A 25,164-nucleotide genomic window follows, 5' to 3' on the forward strand; every position below is an offset into this window, starting at 1 on the left:
CAGGTCTGGTGTGACCCATGGCTGGGCACTTGCTAAGCTCAAGGCAAAGGCAGCTGGAGGAGTCTGGATCCTGCCCCACCTGATATCGCTTTGCAGGAAGAGGCAGCTGTTCCGCAGGTTGGCAGAGCTTCCCAGACAGCAAGTCACCTCCCCGTACTCCTGCATGATTTTGATCATCTCACACATGGCTGCCAAAGGACAGAAGGAGAAACACGTTGTGTTATCTCATTATGCACACAAAGATGCAGTGTTTCACACCCTTTACAGTCTGGAAAACAAGAAGTCAGATCTTTTAAAATTACCCCACCTGATATTAATTGGTCATGTATAGTGAGACCCAAAGTCAAAGTACACCAATTAGATAGCTAATTAATTGCAGTCCAAGTGCCCCGTACACCTGCCTCCTGCAGGAACTGAGCTGTGATTCACAGAACTGCGACCCAGAGATTTGCATCTCTAGCACAACTCTTTCAGACCAGAGCTGTAGGTATAGCCTGGGTATATGATACAGATGGCTTCAGCATCACATGGTCTTGTTAGAAAACAGCAGAAATTAAGTAAGCCTAAATAATTCAAACTGAGAATAAATACATAATTTTAAATTTTGCTCAGCAGCACATCAGTACTGTTCCAAGTCTAAAGGAACAAAGGGAATATAACAAACCACTCCAAAAGCAGTGCCACACTTAGCCATAGTCAGAGCCAGTCCTTGTTCCTGCCCTCCCACCACTACCTCTAGCCTTCATCAATCTTTTTATTAACACCCTCCCAGGGCCTCTGAATCAAAGCTGCTGTTTGATCTGATTTTTCTGCTGTAGCTCTGTGCATAGTGCTCTGTGTGTATATGAATTTTCTAGAATGCTCCAGGAAAAAAAAACAACCAAACAAACCCACCCTCCACAGATTCCTGTGTAAACAACTTATCTAAATGACTGGTGCACCCAGATCTGCATCACAGCGAGGGGTTAGATGTAGTGGGGAACTGCCACTTCTGCCCAAAAGCAGGGAAATCTACTGGGCGCTGACCGCGTAGGTAGACTGGGCTGTAACTGGGTCTCACTGGCACTCTGTAAACCATGCCCAGAGGTACCTAAATGCCAAACCATAATGATGCTTAGCACTTTCACTGTGGACTGGACGGGTATTAGCCAGCTAAGCACTCAGCCCCTTTCTTAGATAAAATATTATCCCTCAGAGAGATAAAGAAATTTTGTCCTTTCTAGTCTCTGCAATCAAAAACTCTGCAAAGCAGCAGAAGGTGTTAACAGCAACTGCCAGAGGAACATACTTCTGGGAAGTGATTTCTGAGTTATATAAGGCAGTGAGGGCTGCGAGCAGAGATCAAAGTCTCCTAGCACACTGATAATGCTTATTTAATAAAAGGCAGTAGCATTTTGGATGTTTGCTTTTGTGTCTCTTACAAATGCAAATTGAAAGGAGTGGTTCTTAGCCCAATTCTGTAGCTAGGGAACAGCTGCATTAAAATAAAGTTAACACCTGGCTTCCCACAGAGAGCAACAGGGGGTCATTAATATCGAAGTGCACTTCTAGATTTCTGTACTGTATCCTCTTCCCTTCACTCCTGTCCACACCCAGATGAGCCAGAGCAAATGGATGGGAAAGGTATTGACGGGCAGCAGTAGGACAGACCCAGGCTCTGCGCCACTTACTCTCCGGGGTGCAGTCTGTGAAGAGGGGCACCAGCAAAGGCACATTGTCTATGTTCTGCAGGTGAGGTCTCACCTGGTGGATCCCCCGTGGGAGTTTGGCCTGAAAAAGAGAAAAAAGAGACTAAGCAGGGAGGGAGAGGCATTTCAGAGGGAACTGCTGAACTGAGAATTATGATTCCCAGAATTATGCAACTTTAAGATCAGATACAAACTGATGTCCCTGCAGAGAGAAGCTGGCTTTCCGAAGCCACTGTAAAAAGTCTTCTGCTTAAGTTCTACGTTGACACACCAACCTGTCTGTGCTTACCCTCAGGGTCTGTAAGATCAGTGTGATAAACCTGTGCTCAATGATTTCTAAGGACTTTTTACCTGTGTGGAGAATCTAGTCAGAGACTTTGTGCTGTCTCCCAGCAACTGATCTATTTCAATTGCAGCCACATCAACACGCAAGGTGGGAAGGGTACTTTCTTTCTAAAATAAGGCCTAGTAGTTTTTTTTTTTTTAAATCTGCATCTATCTCTGATATTCCTGTAACCCCCGCTGAGCATATCTGAGCTCTTTATGAAGCAGGAAAAGCTTGTCCTGCATTCTGACTACTGGGCAGCACCAGCCATGGCTCACAGCTGGAGGAGAGACAACGTTTGTTCTGTCTTCATGGAATGTGGGGATGTTCCCATGCCCTGCCCAGCACATGGGAACAGGACCCAGATGTACTGAAATGCGGCTCTGAAGGCTACCCCATTTGTGGTCACCCCCATTCCTAAATTCCAAAGAAAAGACCCATTCAGCACTAGTGAACTGAGAGAATCCCAAACTTCCCAGGCTCTAAGTACCGTGTGGGAAGAGGATGGGGGAAATCGGGAGTCCCAATGCAAACCAGTCAGTCAACCTGCTTCAAAGAGGAATTCCACCTCTGGGAGTAATGAGGTGACACAGCTGACCATGACAACAGCACAAGGTGTGTAGGGAAAAGGAGCCTCACCCTGTTACAGTCCTCCAGGAAGCTGGGGATATCGCTGTCTGTTGGCTGAAAGCTGATGAGATCCGAATGCCCTTCCTCTTCCATCAGCAGAAGCCCCTCTACATCATCTCGAGAAACTGGAGCAGAGAGAAGCAGCATAAACAATAAGCACAAACCTGCCTCTGCCACCCACATGGCATATTCATGTGGCGCTGCAGAAGCCAGGAAATGTGAGGCCTGATTTTCTAGGTTAGCAACACTTAGATCCCACTCAGTCATCTAAAATGCAGTATTTTTAGATGACTAATCTGCTCAGAGGTAAATACGTGAGCCTAGTTCCCTGCTCTTTTGAGACAAGATAGTTTATCTGTTCTGCTCGCTCTCTTCTTCAAGGGGAAGAAGAGAGTAAAGAAATCCCACCTGAAGAAGGAAAAAAGAGTAATGCACAGGCAAGAGACCCTCAGTGGCTTAAGCAGGGTCCCAGCAAGAACCAAAAGCACTAATGAGCAGTTGTAAAACCATGGCAGCCGGCGCACGGAAGGATGTTTGTTTCCAACAATTGCAGTACTGACTGGGTAGAAAGGCTATAAATGTAAGGCGCTCTTGCTCACACGCACACACCTCAGGCCCATCCAGTTTTGTGCTCAAACTCTGAAGGATCAGGTGTCTGCTGAGGACACAGGAACCTAAGAATGGGTTTAAAAGAACCATCCAGGAAACACATGGCATTCAAAGTGGCTTAGGTGCAGTTCTCTCACCCTGATGTAGGTCATCATGCAGAGAGCCAGCATGGCTGGGGCTAGAGGGAGGGATCTCTGAGCCAGGCACATCACCATTAGGCGTTAAAGATATGTGGCAATTCCATCCGGTCTCAAGACCCATCTTCTCAGCAAACACCTGTAGGTGAGCAGACAAAAGATTTTAGTGTAGATTGTCCAGGCCAGAGTACAGCAGACCAATGCCTTACTGGAGTGTAGGTACCTTCTGGACCCATTAGCTAGCTGAATCAGATTAACCTTAGATTGCACTGGAGCTAAACTCTCCGGTCAGACAACCAGGGGACATGCAAGTTCAGGGGGCTCAGCAAAGACAGCTTACCTTGCTTTTGAGCTCATCTTCCAGGGAGAAGTAGACAAAACGAATGCAGGCATTGACCAATCCATCAATGAGGCGGACAATGTCAAGACGGGCCTGATACTGAGATGAAACCATTCCCATGAAGATCTGTCCGCTCAGAGCCTGGATACAGTCTTCCTTCTCCATCACTTCCCCAATCCCTTCTTCAGGCATGCAAACAACACGCAATCGCATTTAGACACGAAGGGCCACATGTGCATCAGACAAAATACACATGGTGGGAGAGGCCACCAAGGTAACACCCAAGGACACAGCACCCAGATACACAGAAACATGCAGATACATACACACACACATACAGGAGGAAAGGCGAAGACACATCCATTTGTCCCAGCATACCCAATCACAGAAGCAGTTTCAGGACATCCCCGCATATGCGATCAAGAATACAAGCGTGAAACAGCAAGCGTGGAAAGGAAAAAAACAAAACAGAAGATGGGGATAAGTCACAAGGAACTGGGTCAGGAAGGTAAAGGATGTATGCCACATAATGTTCACATGTGCATTTTAAACACATCATACTGTGCTTAAACAACATGGCAAGGCTAGCTGAGGCGGAGTGACGTCAGAGTACGAGGGGCTGATGCAAAGGAACTGGATCATGTTTCCTCCAGTGACATTGCAGACGCTTCCAAAGAGCCTGGAAAGGCTCTTTGACAGGGTTCCTTCACCATCACCAGATCAGCCTGTGGCGAATGGGAGCTGGATGCAGCATGAGGAACAAAATAATAAAACACTTCGCACTGTTGCAAAGCTTGCCACAGGTGGGACTGAAAAGTGTTTTGAACTCAGTCACAACTGCCTCCCAGCTGTTGGAAACCCTATTATTAATGTTTTACGGAATGGGAGACCAAGGCAGGAAGAGATTAAGACTGGTTTTCCAGAAGAGCCTCCTGGAGTTATGCAATGGTATGTGCTTATTTCTCAGTTTCCATTGCTGTTCTGGAGATGTACAATTCACCTAGTGGGAATCAGTTACTTCAGCACAGCAACAAAATCCATCAAGGGAGAACAGTCACATGCCACCACACCTCTGTGATTTCCATATAATCACTCTGTGATTTCCACATAATTAGACAAACAGCAAACCAAGTATCAAAATACACAGAAGTCTCAACTCTCAGTTCCCTGCTTTAAAAAACAGACTTCCCACAAGTAGAAGAGTTTCTCTGCAAGCTTCGATAACTTAACTAGAAACATACCTACCAGCTGCTACACCATTGCTTCCTCTGGAAATGCATCTACTTCAGAAACCCTTAGTTCTCAATTTCCATCTGCTACTCTGAATAATTACGTTCTTACAGCTCTAGCCTGATCAGAAAGCAAGCACTTGACCCAGTAGCAGACCTTATTACAGACAGCACAGAAGACACGTACCATCTGAGCTCCAGCTATTCCTCCGACTGCTCTGTTTGATGGGGGTCGTCCCAGGGAGATCACAGCATGTGAAGATAGCACTCTGCCCAGGGACCTGCACCAGTTCTATGCACTTGCCATTGAGCTGGGAGGACAAGGCACAATGCATTGGCTTGTATGCAAAGGCAGAACAGTATCCTGAGAGGCAGGCTCGCTGGTAGAAATCTAACACCTTCTTCCTATGCGGAAAAGACAAAAAACAGGCAAAGTTAGCAGAAATGGTCCTCATTACTGACAGCATACACTGAAGTTCAATGTAAAAATCACCAGTTGGGTATTTAGAAAAAAGAATTCCATGAGGAGTGGTCAGAGTCTCTGAAAAAGCCTTTCCTTACTGTTTCTGCATTCTCTAAGCTGCAGGCACTACAGGGCAGCAAAAACATACTCCAACAGGGGCAGTCGTGAACGTTTCTGTTTGTTCATCAGACTGATGAGTATGAACCCAGTACTCTTTGAATACACTTGTTAATATAATATGGCTGCCAGATGACTCCAAGGAAGTTCACTGCATGACAGCAGCAGCTTAATTCATCAGAGAGGATTTATCTGTAGGGAGATAAACACTGAGGAAGGAAGTGACAATTCTGACAATAGCGTCTATGGCTGAGATAATGACAGTAACAGACTTTTCTCCTATTCCCTTTCAGAGTTTGGGTCCCAGGAGCTGTATATGAAGTCTCCATTTAGTCAATATTCAGTCACTGGAATAGTGTAAATAGCTCCTTCCTTATGTTGAACTCACAGAGGTAAAAAATTAGACTATACATGGGATTTTTCATTGGCTTCTAAGATGATAAATATTCCAAAAAGAACCAGTGAGGGTCTTCTTGCACCTGAGGATAAGAAGATTTAGAAGAATAATGCACTGCTATTCGATGAAATTAAACATTACTGGTCTGCTCTTCTAGCAGGAACAGAAATTTAGCCGATAGATGAAAATGCAACAGATGCTGTCAGATATTGCAGCAGGACTAAAAGAGTGTGATGCATTGTGGTGGACTGGTTCGAAGCTGTCAACAGCTGGTAGAATTGATCACTTTGCATTTCATGTAAGACAAGGCATTTGTCTTGAACAACAAAAAAATTCTCTGCCACCAGCATATGACCTCATTATAATTCACAGTCCTACTACGCAGTACAGTCAGAACCCACTTATAAGAGGCTAATATGTTAATAGCTACAGTCAGAAGTGGCTTAGTCTTGCAGTCCAACAGATTGCTTGTTGCTATCTAATCTCTTACATTGCTATAATTATAACAATTCATTATAAGCAGAGACGGCTCATGTTAATCATCTACCTGAAGCTTCTATTAACTAGCTTAACAAGCATCAGTAAAGGGAATTTTAACGAGTGACCAGGTTCCCTCTGCAATTTATCTGCAGCTTCTGAATGCACCGAATGACAAAGCTGCCCACCTGTCAGAGCCAGAGAGCGGGTAGATATCAGTACCGTCCCAAAAGTCTGTGCAGGCCTCGAGGATGATGTCAGCTGTCCCATGAGAAAACATCTGCTCAGTGCCTGAAGTGCAGGAGAACAACGAGTCAGCATCACACATACAGGCTCCCAGGAAAGGGATATCATACCAACTGCTCCCTTAATTTGTTACAAGCAAGTGTTCCTGCAAACTGCCTTGATGCACTCCAGATATTACCTTTCCTTTGCTGAAAGTATTCAGACTCCATCAAAAAATTATTCAAGACCGGATGATATGTATTCCGCTGCGATTTGTCTAATTGTGAGTTCAAACAAGGCTGTGATAAAATGTGAGCCACGCCGTCAGTTCCTATTCCCACCTTACCCTGTGTTACAATCCTGCTCCTACAAAAGGTGCTCCTGTATCCAACAGAGCAGAAGAAAAGATATTCCTGTGTGCCTCTTCTCATGAGAGTACAAGCACCAGTGATGAGCAGATGGGGATCAAAGTCTGCCTACGCTGGAAAGCGCGTTCAGTTTTAGGCCAGGCGTGGATCTACAGGGTAAGAGCTATTCTTCAATACCTTTCATTCAAGTAGCAGAAGATAATTTAAGCGTGACCCATTAGATAGCTGCCTGTTTCACAAAGAGTCCTGAAAACGCGTTAAATCAGGATGGGTCAAAAGTTCAACATAACAGACTCTAAAAACTCATGTTGTGATCAGGGAAGAATTGAAAATCAATGGACACCACGGCTTGTCCTGTTCCCCTACACACACTACTTTTCTCCTTAACACAGACTTAAAATCTTTCGTTCTTTCTTGTAGACAGGGGTGTTAAAAAGTGTCTTCCAAAGGTGTGTGATGTCACTTGGCTGATGCAGGTCCCAGGCACTGGACATAAGTTAAAGGATGCGGGGCTGCCTCCCCCTCCACACTTCCTGCGCCCTTTCATTTGCACGGATACATTAACATTGCATGCACGTAGACTTCTCTGTCTAGGTTCCCTCCTCCAGCTGCTCCGTGACTTTGCCCCCAACAGCTTCAAAGCTGATCTAATGAAAAAAACATCACTGCCAAGAAAAATGAGCCCAAAGGCTTTTTGCAGGCATTCTTGCTGACTGCAAATGCTCACACTAGCTGGTGAAATCAAGAGCCAAGAATATTCACTCGCACAAACCAGGCAGGGACCTTCAGGAACACTGGAGGATTTTCCAAAACATAGCAGCTCTCTGCTTTGTGCTATAAATAGTCATCACACGCCAAGTTTATCAGCATAACAAACCTCCAAGACCAATAGGAACTGTGTGTGAAAGACGGAGCCTGTTTCAGGAACACAAAGGAGCACTTGTGCAGAGCTCTGGTTAATTTTATTGTATAAACACCTAATCCTTCCCACCTTGCTACTATGGTCAGACAGTCCCTGCTAGGAAAGAGGGAACAGTTGTTGTTTATTGATTCATGCAAAACCTATGCCCTGGACACAGAGCAAGATCTTGCAGATGTCCAGATGCACGCACGTACCTACATTCATGCCTGGCAGCAACTGCAATCCATTTCCCATTCAGTATCATCAGCATCCCACACAACAATCCCTCTACGGGGTAATGACAGTGACAGCTCGCACTAGAAACTGGAAGGGGTTCATTCAGCTGTCATTGCCAGTAAAGTGAGCTCACCCTCTTCCCTTCCTAAATCATGAACTTGAAGGCCAGGATTTCTCTGGCACAAGGGAGAAAACTTAATGAATAGGACAGGGAGTATAACTAGCCATTCATGACTGCTGGGACTCGTTAGGAAGAACAGAGCTGCTACAGCTGAGGCAGTCAGAGCAAAAGGAACCGAAGAGTGCAGGCACAGCAAAGGAAGACAGAGATGGTATCAAGCCATTTCACTCCACTGAAGACCCTGGTGAGCCCCTCATTTCCATATGGTTACTATGGATTTGGGATGAACACTGCCAGATGGCGAGACACATATTTCAATGGAAAAGCAAGGGAACGTACAGATAAGTTACCTCCTATTTCTGTTACAGCTGTGGAATTTATTATGTATCTCCTTTTGACTTCAGCACATCATGGGAGTGGGTGGATTCAATGATTTATTCACAAATAATGTATCAAGAGAGGTTAGTTACCATCATCTGGTCTGACTCTTCTGCATAAACAGAGCCATTTGATTTCACCCAATATTATCTGTATAATCCATTATTTCTGGTTTTACACATTTTATAAAGATTCAAGGGACAAGACTATCACATGAGGTGTTCCAATGGTTAACTAACCCCGCTGGCAAAATTCCTCTCAGAATTTACTCTAGACAGCATAATCCAGGTCACACACGTATTCGTCTGAGCTCCAGCCTCTAAACTAAACCGTTTAAAAATGAGGATAAGGAGTTGAAATGCGGCAACATTAAGAATCTCAGCATCAGAAAAATTCTTGCTCACAAAGGCAAGATAGCAGCAATCAGGACAAATGAAAAAGCTCCTCCCCAGATTAAGATAAAAACTTAAGAAAAATTGGGCAAGAGAAGACAATTTACCCAGTAAATCTCTGGCCAGCATAATAATCATATTTCAGACTCAATAATGAACATATGTCAACTCCAGACAGCCAAGTTCAGTCAATTTAAGGTATTATAAAGAGACTAAGAGCTCTCATGGGCAAGCTGATAAATCTTGCTGAGGTGCTTTAAGACCTCACGCTGCCCAGCTGTACGTCCTTTCTATCCTAGCCCATTCCTATGAGAATAGGAAGGAGTAGAAATGGAGAAGTCAGCATGGCTTCAGGTGTTGTATGCATGGTCACCATGAGTTTGCATGCAATATAGAAATAGAGTATGCGATATAATACACTAGACAACTCACGAAGATAATGATTTATGATTTGGGTTATCAGAAGGATGAGCACCACTAGCTAAAACCCCGAGTAATATTCAACCGTTTCACTACCTTAATGAAGCCTATTCAAAACCCAACAAAACTCCCACCTTGCTCCACACTGTCATTTGGTCCCAGAAAACAGGTTTACTAAATAGATGTGCTATCTAAGATAATTTTAAAAAATTATTTATGATCCTGGAGCGAGCCAGAGTTGGGAAGAATTCCCTCCCTCGGTATGCCATAGCACTGATCACTACGGTTTGTTGAGCATATCTGTACTGGCCATAGGCAGAGCAAGGCCCCCACAGGGACTGCAAACTATTCCAGTCTGACATTTTCTAGGCTCTCTGAAGAAAAGATCCTCCCATACCAAGAGGATGCTCAAAGAAAGGTGCAGCCTTACTGGTAGTGGTATCCTTCACAAAAAGGTTAATCATGTGGCTCAGGGGTGGTCTCCTCTTGGTGATTGACGAAAGCTTCCCCAGGATTGTTTCCTTAACCATCTCATCACTTGGCAAGCGGTACAAGGCCAAATAGTTCTCCTGCTTGAAAAGATCTTTAGCACCTGGTGTGAAACCTGAAATGTGAACGCAAGGAGGAGAAAAATTAGGCTCTAACCAAAGCAAAAGAAAGGTCTTCTCTCCTACTTCTGTGCTACCCGCTCTGCCTGCGCTCATTCTGACATCTCCCTAGCAATAGATAGGTGAGCTGTGCTCACTGTGAACCTACACCAAGATGGCTCAAGATCTATGATGAAAAACATTCAGAAGGACTAGATGTTATTAGTTATTACAGCTTCTGTGCTTCTGGTTCATTGAAGAGAGGAACTGTGACATTGAAGGACAGTCCCAGAAGTGAGTTCAAGAGCTTCCACATTTTAATCCTAGTGTTACATCTAACCTTGTCTCCCCTACGCCTTGGTCTTCCTATCTATAAGACAAGCTGAGGTACCTCACATCATTTATCCCCAACCTCTGGTAAAGCATTACTGTAAAGACAGTGCAGCTATCTGTCTATTAGCGGGTATTCTTTGTCTCCTGATGAGATCGGCAGACTTGAGAATAATATCAAGTCTAGCCAGGGCTGGCTGGAAATATCCTTGATGACATTTGTTCCTTTGATAGTGTCTACAATGTCAGAACTTGCCAAAAGCAATCTCTTTAATAGACTCTTTTGGCAATCGAACAACAACAGAGTCAGCTCTGTAATTCCACCTTCCCAGCAACTAGGACTGGGGAAAAATATTTCTTGTGCTCTCTAAGGATTAAATGTCTATTGACAGCTCTGATTTCTCCGTGTCTGCTCACCTAATTTCTCCTTACCTATTAGCCTGGCAAGCTCACAGAGGCCCCAGGGCACGTGGACAGGCAGCACGGCATTGTGAGTTTCTTGGAGGGCGATGTTGCAGAGGTGGTCGGAGAAGCGGCACAGACGTTCTGTCACACTGGCATTGCAGAGATTGAGCAGCACATTCAGGCCCAGAGGCTTGAGGGAATTCAAGTGCATATGCCAGTTGGAGTCATCAAACTGGATGCAGGAGGGGTTCTGTTGGTCTTGGGACAGGCTAAGCATCTCAAGGTGGTAGTCACATACAAAGTCTTCAGCCTCACAAGCCAACACCTCACTGTCACCGACAACCTGGTCCAACAGAGAGGAAAATTCTAGTTGGTTACAATGAATACAGCTTCAGCCTAGAGTCCCGCAGGGAATTCTCAATTAAATTCCCCAAAGGGGAGTCTCAAGGGGTTTAAGTCTGTCTTACAGGTCCACAAAAGACTACTTCTGTGCCCCTTCAGTATGTCTTACCTGAGTATGTTCCTCCTCTCCACCCTCGGTGTCCTTGCTAAAACTCACGTTGGACCCGGATGGATGCTTGCTTCTGCTGTTTGGCTTTCGGTGGGCATGGGCATCGGGAGCCTTTGGAGGGTCACTAGACCAGTTGCTCCTCTCTTGCTCACTGGTCATGTGGATTGTGTCTGCCAGCGGACCAGAGAGCAAAGCATCTCTTTCATGGGGCTGCAAGAGACCAAGAAAATAAACAGTGGTGATTCAGTGGTTGAACATGAACCACTACTGATTCACCTGCTGCTTTAGGACCCCTGTAGAAGAGGATCTCATCCTCGCTGCTTCTTTATCTTTTAAGTGAAGAATTATGGCACAGGACTTCTCTACAAGCAAAGGGCCTCCTCTATAATACCACGTTGTGCGTGTCAGTTAAACTATGACTAGAGCCAACATACTACATTATGGATTACATATCACTCACCTCATCTTCCATCTCAGGATGGCAGAAGGACCGTGTAGAGAGCTCATCAGTCAGATCCTCATGGCTATCATGAGGTGGTTCCACCTTCCCACTGAAGAACAGAACAGTCTCTGGGCTGGGGTTTGGCCAGGAAAGAATCCCCTGCTTGTCTACACAGCAGAGCACCTAGAACATCCCACAACAACCCAAAGAAAGCAAAATCTCAGTGAAAACGTCTCAGTGTTCATGCATAGTTGTAAATATCGCAAGTTTAATAAACACATGGGAGGACAGACAAGTCGCTCTTTTGCCAACCCTCTGTCTCAAAAAACTACACCTAATAACCCTCCAAGAATTCCTTGCTCTAGCAGGATTGATGGGTTTAACACCAGTTTTATCTCAAGATATTGCAAAACTAGGCATGAAGAGCACGGGAAGGAAGCAACTACTCAACCTATTTCACCAGCTAGTACCTTATCAGAACCCGAACCAGCTGGTTCTTGAACAGTTATGGGACCAGAACCAGAGCTGGAAAATACAGACATCCTGTTAGATGCCACAGAGTATCTCTAACCATTGTTTTAGCCTGTAAATGTGCTGCTTGGACAAGACAAGGCAGTTATGAACTATTCTACAAAGACAGTTGCCTGAAGGCTTTTCTAATTCCAGCACAGTGAACTGATTGCTAACAGTCTTATACTCAGGGAAGGACAACATGAACAATGCAAATGAAGCATCCACGTAGGGCTCCTCCTTCTGACAACCCAGCAATACTCACGGTGACAGATCCCAGACTATGCAGCAAGCTGGAAGTGAAGCTCAGAGTTGGGGATTTGCCTTTTAGAACACAGAGGAAGTGGCTCCAGATACAGCGTATCATTTCCTGCCGAGGGAAGCAGAGGACATCAGCCAATTAAAGACTCATTCAGTGAAAGATGAGGGAAGAGAAGGAAAAAAGGGCGTATGACATTACCTGCTTTCACGTTCAACACAGTGATACACTGTAAGATAAACATCGGTCTCCATGGGAACCTGTTAACTGATACAGTGCTGATGTTCTCAAGGGAAAGGCATTTCTTCCCCCTTCCAGAGGATGCTAACAGACAGTCTGATTGTTGAATTGAGAATTCACTGAAACTACCTTTGTTTATCCAAAAACACAGGAAGGAATTCCGAAGTGATTTTTCATTTGGGGTGAATCAGTTGTTACCTCTCAGTATTTTTTCCTGAAGTAACTCTCATCCCCTTGGATTACAGAGTTTGAGGCCTTAAGCTTACAATCACCATGCTGCAGATCAGGTAAATGAAGTCACCGCGGTGAGGCGACTTGCCCACAGTTACTCACCAAGGCAGTGACAATGTTGGAAATAAAGCCAAGGTGCCCTGACTACTCCACCATTACAAATGAATTGTAATCAACATGGTAATAAACTGAAAGAAGGGGATATTTTGCAAAATTAAAATGTCAAGTAGGCACCCTTCACCTTCCACACAAAAATGTTTCAGAGGGAGTCTGGATGGCAGCAATCAATCCAAGCACCAGAGCTGTATGTTTTTCTCTGTGCGCTCCCAAAGCCAGCAAAACCAGGTTTGCATTACAGTGTTATTTTCCTGCTTTTTAGCTGTTGTTCTGGAATGCTGTCACTGCAGAGCACTTCCCCCAAAGCTCCTTAGATCAAGTTCCTTAGATCCTAAGGGTTAGTACAGCCATAAGCTCAAATGCAAAACAATCCTGAGCTGTCACCAGGAAGAAAAAAAGCTCTTATTTAAACCAGTTTCTCAAAACGTTACATAGAATCGCCTAGGTTGGAAGGGACCTTTCAGGTCATCTACGTAGGTACAAAAGGAAAGAAGCAGATCTTTTCAACGAGGAAGGTCAGCTCAAATCACTCCTATTTAACACCTGAAAACTTATCTCAGTTAAATGATGAACTGCCACAGAAAGACAACAAAATATTCAGCAAAGGAAGCGCATGTGTGTGTGTGTGCATCCATTCTTCTGTGTGGCTGAGACCAAGGAGATATGAATTGATTCTTATAATATCTAGGGATTTTTAATCACTCTGGGGTCCTTCTGTCTCCTTAAGGAAAGGGGAATCTTAATGCCAGATTAGACAGAAAAGTGTCTTTCCTCTACCCTCCTGTTTAATCCAGATGATGCAATTTATAGAGTGGGCAGACGCAGTTCCTCCCCCAGAAAAAGGTCTTCTGAATGTTTATTTGCCCCAGCTTTGGAAGCACTAGTAATGTGCTTAAGCTTGTTAAGGAGCCTATGAAACAGGCTTTTAAAAAGCCTGAACATCCCATGGTCCTGTCTTCACATTTGGTCTTGGTGCTGACTGCCATCCCCTCTGTTCTTTAGTTTTGGTTTGAAGAAGGAGGTTTTTCTGGTACAAGCAAAATACTTCCCTTCTTTCTGACACACACCATAAAAAGTTTATTTTACGCCTGGAACAGGAGGACTTGAAAGAGATACTTTCTTCAGGACAAACAAAGTTGATTTCAAACCATTTGCAATATTCTGAAACGCACAACCAGACTCGGTATCAAGGTCACCTCACTCTCTGGTCAGCAGAGCAGCATTTACACGGGAAGGTGCAGGGGAAAGACATGCAACCTGCATGCATAGCAAATTAAAGCAGCAAATGAGTGACAATGGCCAACTGACACAAGTACAAAGGGTCTAGGAACAAGCAGGAGATCAGAGAGGAAGGGAAAGGATATAATGAAGTTCTGCAGTGAAGACGGAAGAAAACAATTCATAATAATAGTACCTGAGAAGATACCATCTCTGTGTAGCTGCTGAGAGTGTCCTCTGAAAACTTAGCAAGCTGCAGCAAGAGAAGAGACCAGTTACTATAATCGTGCTCAGAAATGTGTCATGAGGAACATCCTTCCCTAAATACGGTGCCTTCAGAGAGAAGAAAGCAGGAGCCCTGCTCTGTGGGAATTGCTACGCTAAGGCAGACCAATAATTCAGCAAAGCAATTAAGTCTTTAATGGACTATGTCTTTATCTTCTTGTGAAGCACAGTCAAAGTGCTTGGTGCTGTTCATCACAGAAGAACACACAGTCATTACCTAGATGTCTACAAAGAAAATAATAGCAATTAGACCCAGTGAAGGCTCTTTCTGGAGGGTTATTTTTAGACAGAAAGGGCCAGGATTGACTGATCTGTTTTTAAGCTATACGGGTCAATTAAAAGAAGGGTGGAAGAGAAGGTTGTAAAAGCAGGTGCCCGGAACACAATGGACACAGAGAAATGAGGTGATATGAATGGGATGTGGATAGGAAATGAAAAGAAATTAGAGCAGGGCGCCAACATGGGGGTCTTGGAATTACACCGAGAAATTTACTGCCTCAAGATTTGCGCATCCAGCGCAAAGGAATTCCACAGTAGATGTAATTTTGAAAAAACAAGTTTAAATTTAAGTATATTCATAAGCATAAGTGAATATGGCAATTACGTTTTTATGTAAATAAAAGGACACCCCAAATAATAATGCATCTATCTGGCACTTTAAAAAGGATCAGTTTAACAAAGCTGAAAAATGCCAAAACAAATTTGCCAGAAATAATTTAAACTAAGAACTATGAAGGAAAATTAGGAACTGCTTAGCAATATTTTATTAAAATTTTAAAAAGCAACAATAGTAAAAATAAAATAGTCCAGTTTCGAGTGCAAGTGAAAATAGAAGTAAAAATTAACATAAAAATAAGAAAAGGTATACTAGTAGGTAATTAAAACCAGTTCACTGTTTGTTGGAGACAGTGAAATTGCAAATGATATTGCAGGCAAGATAGATGTGATAAATAAATATTGCTACTCCTTATTCAGTGACATAATCATACCATATGATAACTATGAAATATCTTCCATTCTAACACTAGCGACTGAAAGTAAATATGTTTAAATTCGCAGGTCTGGACACCTTTCTGACTGTTACTGCTGATTTTGCACAAGGCTCGAAGCATGGATTAAGTCCCAGTGCAATGGAAGAAAGCTCATGTGGTGCCAATGCCTAAAAAGGGTACGGAGAACAAACCAAGCTACCACAGGACCCCAGGCAGGCTTTGATTTCAGACAGAATAACAGAGCAGCTAACATGAGACTCAATTACAAGAAAAGAAGTGGAATAATAGAACCAGCACCAAACACCACAACTATGTAAGTAATAAATCTCATCACACTATTGCGATATCTTTTTTGACAAAATTACAAATTTGACTGATAGAAGTAATGCTTTCGACATAGACCACTTGGTATTTTGACTTGGTACAAAATGCTTTACTGGTTTTCTAACAAAAACTAGAGTAATACCGGAGAAAATAAGGCCCATGTTACATATATTAGAAATAGACTATCTCCAAATGGAACAGAAACTGGTAAGTTCTTTGCAACAGGATGTGTTACTAGCTCAAGCAGGGACAAATTCTGGGTATTTTGTTAATAGCCTCAAATAAAACTAAAAAAACATTACTGATAGAGACTGTAAACTATACAAAGTTTGGGGCAGGGTCTAGCAATAAAGAGAACAGACCACTGTTACAGAACAATATGGACTGCTTGGTAAATAAGGAAAAACATGCATACCAACAGGCACAAAAGTAAGGTTGCATACCTAGGAGCAAAAATTAAAGTTGGACTTACAGGATGAGGACTCTATCTTAGAAAGCAATAACCGTAGATTATCAGCTGAACAAAGCCTGGCCATTTAAAGCAGTGGCTAAAGACCTAATATGATCCTTTGTTGCGCTAACAAGGGAACACAGAGTAGAAAGTCCAAATTATTCTGAAATTTAGCACAAGCACAACTGTTACTGGAATATTTTGTGGTTTTTGGAGATTCATAATTCTACAGTGATCCTGAAGCACTGGAGAAAGCTAAGAGGAAAGCCAAGAGAAAGATTAGAGGGTTGGAAAATATGCTTATAGTGACTCAAGGTGCTTAAACTGTTTACTTAACCAAAGAGACGGTAAAAGGAAATGTGAGTAGCTACAACAGACCAGAAATTTGACTGACATGCTCTTAAATCTAGGAGACGAAAGATGTAAATGTTCCAAGGGCTGGAAATCAGATACTACAAAAATTCCCGCTAACATAGAACGCCCATTTTTAGCAGTGGAGGTAAATTACTGAAACAACCTATCAAAGGCAGTACAAGTGTTTTCAAACCAACATCAAATTCCTTTCTAAAAGGAATGCTGCTGTAGTCCAACTGTAGTAATGGAAGGAAGGTTCAGTTGGGGCGGGACTGGTTTGTGTCCTGCAGGACTAACCAGTCACAAGGGTCACCTATGGCCTTGAAAAACTGGGAATCAAATAGCTTGAACATGATGAGAGGGGGCAGAAGGTGGAGAAGAGTGTCACACAGGCCAAGCGATTGGAGAGGCAGAGGGTCTTACCTGCTACATTTTGAACAGAGTAGAGAGAGGGAAGGAGTGAAATAGAGAGGCCAAGACTGCCCTAGTAAAGGGGGAGAATGACCAAGGCACATCACAACAGCTGTTCTGCAGCAGCAAGGATGGAGGATCATGTTTGAGATGTCACAGAAAGAGCTGGCTGGACAGAGTGAGTTGCCTGGACAAGAAAAAAGAGAAGACAGGAAAGAACACAAGGAAGGTGCAAGTATGAGTGACAGGGCAAATGAGTATGTTGAGAATGATGAAGCAGGGAAGCCAAAGAGCTCTGGCTTTTCCCAGCAAATAGCAAGGTGTGAAGGGAAAGAGGAAGGTTCCAAAGACAGAAACCAAGTGATGCTGAGAATGCGTGGGAAAGCTAAAGTGGAGAAAACACTGAAAAGAGATGGTAAAAGTGGAAATGCCACTGAGGGAGCTAACATGTGTCCTCCTTCCCAGGACACAGGCAGCTTAGTCATGTACAACCTATAGGGAATAGAAAACACAGACCCAGGGCCACAGAGGCCAAGAAAGGACAAGAAGGAGAGAGAAACTCTGTCCAAGTACAGGTGAAACAGAAGTCAGCACAGAAGACAAACATAGCACAGTGCATCTCACCAACACCGTCACCAGGAGAGTGCAAGAGACACCCATCAGCACATACTGTTCAGGATCACAAACCCACCAGACTACCAAACTCCACTCCCCAAATTAGCACAACCAGCAGAAATACCTCTTACTCCCTGATCTGCTGCAAAGACCATGCCTGCAAGCAAAGCTCCAGAGCCTCAGGAAAGGGCTGTTCAGCCCACACATTAAAAGAGGGGGTTACAGAGGATCTCATGTATCCCATTCCTTCTCAGTGGCTGAATGTTCCCTAGTTATAGCCACCACAGGGCATTATCTCCATGTTAAACCCTCTGACAGATTATATTTAGCTGATAGAAAGTACAGCCCTCCAAGAGGTTTATGGAATCACTGGAGCTTCCTATCACACAGGTTGAAAAAATTAAAACATCTGTTCAAGAAGTCACACTGTGCTCCAGGGAGACGGCATAGTTGGGACAACCAAAGCCCCAAAGCTTTGACAATTATGTCAACACATCTGCTGGATTCATTGTGCTCACTTCACAGAGCCCTTCTCATCTCCTGCCCTTTTCTCTGCAATGGTTTGATGTGGAGAGCTACCTACCAGTGAGGTGGATGAGGCCTTGCTCATCTGGGCCAAGACTCTGGCTTCTCCAAAGGCTGTAGCAAGAATCCACAGGACAGGAAAGAGCAATGGAAGGATGGGTAGGACACCATTCACCTGAAAAAAAATTGTAATTACCAGCAAGCACAGAGACAAGAAGAAGTTAGACGTTTTACATGACATCTTTTCCACCACAGTGAGAGGATGGGTAAAAGGCCATGGCAGGAACGAGACTGCTTGGACTGGAAGCAGTGTGACACAGGGAGAGGCACAGGAGGGAGAATGCACATATCCTTAGAGGTTTGTAATGAAGGAGGCCATGAATAAATCACGCTAACTTGCAGCTGGTTTTCCTGCTGAATTTGGCATAAACTCTTACAAGTTTAAAGCCAAAGGATATCATATAGATATAGATGCACACACACACATATATATACACATAAATGGCAAGAGAGAGAGACCAAACAACATAAAGGGCAGTCTAGGAGGAACAGCCAGGGTAGAGCGCTTGTCCTGCTCCACTGAGAAGCTCCTGGATCCAGCATGCACAAAGGTGTGCACAGGATGCTGTCACAGGATGAAGCAAGCTGCTGAGGGAGGCAACCAGCCTCAGTGGTGCTCTGTGGAGGGGGTGTACTGGAGCTCAAAGCTCTCCTTTACCTGTAGCTGAAGAAGAGTGTACTGCCAAGAAGCAATTCCAGGAGCTTTGAAAATGAAGCGCACAGCGTTGGTGATCAGGAAGCCAGCCTGCAATTCAAATAGAAATGATGCTGTCAGCTAACTACTAGTACTTGTAGGGAAGGAGTTTTCAGTGTGCCTTGTAACATTCTCAGCCCTGGGAAAGTCTGGAAGATATGCTTGGTCTGCTGCTACAGTTCCTCCCTCCACTCTCACTGCTAGATGGCTCAGCATCTTTGCTTCTCTGAACTACCCAAGGTACACACAGAGTCAGCTACATGATTTAGGGCCTCGCCACAATTTCCTGTTGATGGCTGCAAATTCCTCACCTTTATTGACAAAACATGGCTCTATTCAAGGCTTTAAATGAGACCTACCAGTACAATGGGGACAGCGTATTTCAGCATCACTGACTGTACGGTGAATCTCTCATTATCCAGGGCTGTCACAGGACGTGACAAAGCCATTTCCAGACACCACCTAAAAAATGAAAAACAGCTTCAGATTTCAGCAACTAAGACCCTAACCCTGCACTTCCTCAGATACGAGCCTCCTAGTAGACCTCATCATAACAGCATTGCACTTGCCCTGGTAAACTTGCTGTTGAGCAAACTCCCCAGGGTCTCCTCGCATGCTCAACAGGAAGGCTCTATCGCCCCAATGTGTACTGAAACTCCAACAGGACACTCAGGTATCTGTATCTCCAGTTGACCAAAGAGGTCATATCACTGGTTACATCAAATGCATGAAATCTGTGACCTCCCTGCATTGTTCGAATTTAGTGGGAAAGTAATAAGCTGAACAGTAATACTTAGCATATATGTGGTTTTATATACTGGCCTAATCTACCAGTTAAGAAGGACAATTGAAGACAGACAGTAAGAGACTTATAGCATTCCCAGGTAATAGAAAAGACACAGCACAGCATATTTGAAGATTCCTGGCCTGGACTGCTAAGTCTCATTCTTAGACGACACAAGGCAGCAACAAGGATGACATAGACAAGCCGTGAAGGCATTGTGCGCTGTATTGAACCCACCTGACATTATCAATTATTGGTGTCTTCAAGACACGGAAGAGACGATATAACTGAGGGTTCTGAGGTCCCTTCTTCACTTCTCCCCTTGGGGAAGGCGGAGGTGAGAAAGGTGGAAACAGATCTCCTGGCTCCAGAACTATGTGCTCATCATCCTAGAGAAAAGTCAGAGAGGCCAAAGGCTGCACAGTCGAGGCCTCAGTGGAATCCTGCTGCAAGGGACCGGAGGTTTAGTCCAGCAGGATCCCTCCAACTGCAAGTGACACAATATGTGTTTGTCACAGTTCCTTCTCTCAGCTCTCAAAAATTCATTAGCTAAACTGAAATGCTTGTGTTCAGGCACATCTGGTTATTTCATGAAAATTGGCATTTAGAATGAAAGTTACAATAAAACCCAACAAAGGTAAATTTCAAGCTTTAAACTTTTTCCAATCTTCTTCAAGCAGCAAAATCTTTGCATAGATCTTGTAATTGATTTGTTAATATACTTCTATCCCAGGTATTTTATATTATCATCTTTTACAATAAATCAGGGGTAAGGAGAAGGTCAAAGAAGACAAACTTTATTTCTCCGCATAAAAACCAGCATAAAGTAGGAGGTTTGTATGTCATCCTACTGGATAGATTCACTCCACTTATATTTAGCAGCACATTACAATTCCCCCTTGACCTGGAAGAGATGGAAATATGGTACATTGGTATCACATTAGTGTCTCCTGTCCATTGGGTTTGGGATTTCATCGAGAAGATGCAGTCTGTCTAACGAAGCACCGTCCTTGACTGAACTGGAATTTCATACTATTTTCAAGGTCGGAAGAAATCAAGCACTCCAGTAATCTGTACACTGGGAATTACAGTATTAGCAAGAAAATCCTGGCAAACATATTGTTACAGGCCAGGGAAATAAGCAAGTTACCTTAATCCCTCTCAGAGAAGCAAATGACTCCTGGCCTGGCCTCAAAGCAATGACGTCTCCTTCTACCAACAGGTTCACAGGCAGGTTGACGAGATGACCATCCCTGTAGGCCCAATGAAGGGACCAGGATGGGGCATAAGGCATGTGAAGGTCAGGGTACATGGAGTCTGGCCATTTCACCTCTTTGCCAAGTGTGTCTGAAAGCACAAAGTGTGAAAGAATTAAGTGATAACAATTCTGTAGGGAAAAATCATACATCGATTTACATCCTGTAGTGGCCATAGGTCCTCCAGTGCTAAGCTCAGTCCTTTCCCATGATCTCTTATCATCTCCCTCTCCCTCCTTGATGGCTTTTCCCCTCTGTTTCCACCCAGTATTAACAACTAAACAGTCATTTTATATTATAACCTTAAATACATACTTGTACAATGGAAAAGCTAAAGGCTGTCCTTAAAACTGCCGCACTGAAATGAACTGCCTTCTCAGGTTCAAAAGCCCCCGTTCAGACGATGCTCATGCACAGTAATTTATTTCCTTCTGTTCTATGTTGTGGTACAACCCCACATATTCTTCTCTCGTCATCTGCTGCAAGGCAGATATTTTTGTAAGATACTGAAGATTCGAATTACTCCAAAGCACAGACATAACAGACGCCTACCTGATAACACACAGATTGGAAGCACACGGCCACATGACAACTCAAAATAACTATTCTACAGGACAGGCATGAGTAGGACACGATTCTCACAGCCTGTTTCTGCATAACACAGGGGAAGACTAGTAAGCTCAATTAGTAACGTACGTGATCAAGTTTTGAGAAAAATCCAATGGGAGGAAAACATAAATGCAAATGAGAGACAGATGAATATGACCTCACCATTTATCTTATCAATGATTGTCTGAAGTCTTCTCTCCACCTCTCTGCACTTCAGCCTCTCTTGACGCCCAATCATGAGGAGATCCAAGAGGAGAAGGAGGAAGAGTGCCAGTGCATTAACTATCTCAGCACCTTGGCTTTGCACAGCAAAACAGAAGAAAGCAAAAAGCAGATGAAGTTTGAGTAAATGAGCAGAATACACTGCCAGACGCCCACAGAGATAAATGCACACCTGCTCGGTTATTTATTCCTACATCCTACAGACTTATGGCTAAAAAGGAAAAGCAGGGGAGCTATAATCATGCTTCTTTAGAATATTGCCACCAGAGAAGCCTGAAAGGTTTCGTCTCAATTAAAAAATACCCTTACAAATACGGTCAAGGCATGCACAGGTGACAGTACAGTAACTTCTTCTATGAGCCACTAACTTCTCCAGTTTCAAAATCCTTCTTAACTATGATAATGCCTTATGATTTTTCAAGATGTAGGAATGCTGTAGATAAAAAATATCAGTTTCTCCATAGAACACTCTATGGGTCTATTAGAAGTAGAATTGACGTGGCTGAAGTTTTGTGAAAGGGACTGATAGGGACAGAATTACCACTGTGAGTATGCTAAGGTCTAGATGTCTAGACAGAATGAGGGAGAACACTGTTATGTGAGCCACACACAGTGTCGAGGTGATATAAAACTACCACCTTGCTTCAGTTAACCAGCATAGGATTTTTTCTTACCTCCCCTGTGGCTGGCTCCCATAGCAGCACAGCAGCAACAGCACTGCCAGAAGCATCAGAGATGCACCAGGCCAGTGGAAACAGGAGCAACGGTTACCATGGTACAGAAAACTGCTCCTCCACACCTCCTACAAAAGGAGAGCAGCAGACATTCAGCATTCATGAAATACAGAGCCAGACATTTGAAAAAGCAAAGTGAGAAAGGGTGAAGGCAGCAGATGACACTTCAGGGTGAACACAACTTTGTAACACCCCGGAATATGATACAGAGCATCCCAGATCAGTTATGCAAATGGTACAGCACTAACAGTTGCTCAGCTGGAGAGTCTGAGTGAACACTCTCTGCTTTACTCTTGCTTGGAGGAATGAAAAGGGTCTGTGCCAGGCTGCCCCATTGTCACTAACCAGGCAAGGAACACTTTTAAGTAGTGTGCATAAACACTAGCACTTTGTATTCAACACACATGCCGGACAAATATGGTGGACAAGGGGAGACTGTAGCGCTTCACCGATCTTTCTCTCCACATGATACGGACCCTCTAGGCACACTGATATTAGTAGCTCTTGAAACCCCTAGATCCTTCACAGGTGAAGCTAAGCTCCTGTTAGAGCTAAGCTCTAACACCCAGGAGAGAAGAGCTGAGGGAAACAGACCCTTAGGTAGATTCCTTGCTTTGTTCCCAAGAACTTTAGCAGTTCTACACCTGGACACTTTGCAGCAGCAGTCTGGGAGGGAATACAGCCAACTTTTGTTTAATCTTCAGCTTTACATTGAGAAGTGGGGACTGAGTGCCCAACCTTGTGCTGTTTGGTGCCTCACCTTCCATGAAGTCACTTTTTTCCGTTCTTTCTGATGCCCCTCCAGCAGTGCTGACAACTGGTCTCTCAGGATCGTTAGGGCTTTCTTTGTGGTAAGGCCCAAACTTGAGGTCATCTCATCCTGAGGTGCCAAAAAACCAAACTGTTTAGTGATTTCCTATTTTCTTCTTAGGCTTTTTTCTGGTGGCTGACTGAGCACCCTACAGTGAATGCCTTGCACTCATCATCATCGGTCTGATTCTCCATTTTCCTGAAATCATCTTCCCTCCTGTGAACTTTAGACTGCTGGCTGGAATTAGAGCACTTAGATAATATCAGGTAAACAAACCGGTCCTGACTGTGCTGGATAAATACTTTATCAAAGCACAATACCAAGTCATTTCTGCACAACAAGATTCTAATCAGCAGAGGCTGAAGACAATACAGGGGCTTGCTCAGGCCCAAGGTTACGCAGGCTTGAACTGGTATCAGCTTGAGGAGACAACAGAACACACAGTTATGGTAGAATTTTAATGATACAGGATGGATTTTGCTAACAGTAATAACAACTAAGTAGTAGAATATCTGCAATTCTAAACAAGAGTGGTTCAATTTCCACAACTGCTCATTACAAATTTTGGTTATGAATCCTGCCTCTGTGGCTACTTTGACGCAGAAGCCCCCTGATTTAAGTGCTAGGCCATGGATCAGTTCAGGTGGAGACACGACTCCAGCATCAACTCCTCCTTTTACAAGAGAAAGCACTAGAATTTTAAGTGCTGAACTGCACAAACATACAAGGGAGGCATCTGGGCTTGAAGGAAGCACACAGAGTCCAGAGCACTGTTCCCTCACTGGCCAGCAAAGAGGCATCAGCCCGAAAGGACGCAACCCAAGAGCGTACCATCTGGAAAACACTGCCATAAAGTGCTGGTAACAAGAAAGTGGGGTAAAGACTTGCATTTCTGGGGCAAGACCACAAGCACTTTGCTTTCTTTCAAATCATAGAGACTGCTGAGGGGTACTGTGCGTACCAGATCACTGAAAGGGAGTCAACATGGGAAAGCAGGCAGGTGTCCATGAGAGGGCTACAGCAGATATTGGGAACTGGTCAATAAAAGTTCTCATTTCCATTTCATGTTTTAATACAAACACCTTGAGGGTGTACAGCACATAGGATATCCTGCCCGTTAGAAATGTTCAGGTGTGTTATACTGTTTACAGAGTGCAGAACTAGTGAACACACAGCAGGCAGGAAGCTTCCCCCTCTGGTCCCCCCCAGCATGACGCAGCCCAGCAGACACAGCTCGGGCAGGAGCTGCAGCTCTTCCTGCTATTGCAGCCACCAGCTCTTCCCAGCGCTGCCAAATCCTCCGTGGTCTCACACTGCAGCAGCTCTGCTCTTCAGGAGCTGCCTGCACATACCCAGCTCTGCAAGGGCTGCTCAGCCACGATCTGCACTTTTCTTCCTGTTTCTTAACTAAGTGGTTTCGAGATCAACATTTACTGGAAACTAATCTTGGACTTCAGACTCATTTGCACTCACAGTCCAACCCAAAACTGTAACATAAGCATCAAGGAATAGCAGATAGACGCTCTTTAAACTGCCAGCTACCACACACACACATTCCCTACCTATCAGGGACAAGTTGAAACAGCAAATTCTGGCCAGGCAGAGTGTAGCAATGCTGCTTTAGCTGCACTTTTACAGAACTAAAAATAATCCTGCTGTAGTTTTCATTCTCTGTGTCAGTTTTAGAAATAGAGGAAGCAGTTCTGTGTTGTTCTTGGAAGCAGCCCAGGTAA

At 44.0% G+C, this 25,164-nt stretch overlaps 1 protein-coding gene across 4 annotated transcripts in view; it reads right to left on the reverse strand.

Annotated features, from left to right (window-relative positions):
- Positions 1-25,164, reverse strand: part of TMEM94 (transmembrane protein 94) — a 51,613-nt gene that overhangs the window by 8,213 nt on the left and 18,236 nt on the right. For 2 of the 4 annotated variants that reach the window (XR_008469399.1, XM_054221586.1), the window contains exons 3-23: positions 23,381-23,500; positions 22,561-22,688; positions 21,827-21,963; positions 20,950-21,146; positions 20,037-20,188; positions 19,375-19,477; positions 18,980-19,066; positions 18,320-18,436; positions 14,501-14,557; positions 12,505-12,609; positions 11,748-11,912; positions 11,288-11,497; positions 10,804-11,119; positions 9,885-10,058; positions 6,601-6,703; positions 5,146-5,363; positions 3,730-3,911; positions 3,390-3,528; positions 2,653-2,768; positions 1,671-1,770; positions 80-188 (exon numbers count right to left, since the gene is read on the reverse strand). Coding sequence is in view for 3 of the 4 variants with exons in the window: in XM_054221586.1 (XP_054077561.1) it covers positions 80-188; positions 1,671-1,770; positions 2,653-2,768; positions 3,390-3,528; positions 3,730-3,911; positions 5,146-5,363; positions 6,601-6,703; positions 9,885-10,058; positions 10,804-11,119; positions 11,288-11,497; positions 11,748-11,912; positions 12,505-12,609; positions 14,501-14,557; positions 18,320-18,436; positions 18,980-19,066; positions 19,375-19,477; positions 20,037-20,188; positions 20,950-21,146; positions 21,827-21,963; positions 22,561-22,688; positions 23,381-23,500 (3,035 nt within the window). In the remaining variant the exon portion in view is untranslated. Of the gene's footprint in view, positions 1-79; positions 189-1,670; positions 1,771-2,652; positions 2,769-3,389; positions 3,529-3,729; positions 3,912-5,145; positions 5,364-6,600; positions 6,704-9,884; positions 10,059-10,803; positions 11,120-11,287; positions 11,498-11,747; positions 11,913-12,504; positions 12,610-14,500; positions 14,558-18,319; positions 18,437-18,979; positions 19,067-19,374; positions 19,478-20,036; positions 20,189-20,949; positions 21,147-21,826; positions 21,964-22,560; positions 22,689-23,380; positions 23,501-25,164 lie in introns of those variants that run through there. The other 2 variants (XM_054221588.1, XM_054221587.1) reach the window with 2 other exon arrangements.

Source organism: Rissa tridactyla, chromosome 15 (genome assembly GCF_028500815.1).
Source record: "Rissa tridactyla isolate bRisTri1 chromosome 15, bRisTri1.patW.cur.20221130, whole genome shotgun sequence".
In the NCBI taxonomy this organism is placed as follows: Eukaryota; Metazoa; Chordata; class Aves; order Charadriiformes; family Laridae; genus Rissa; species Rissa tridactyla.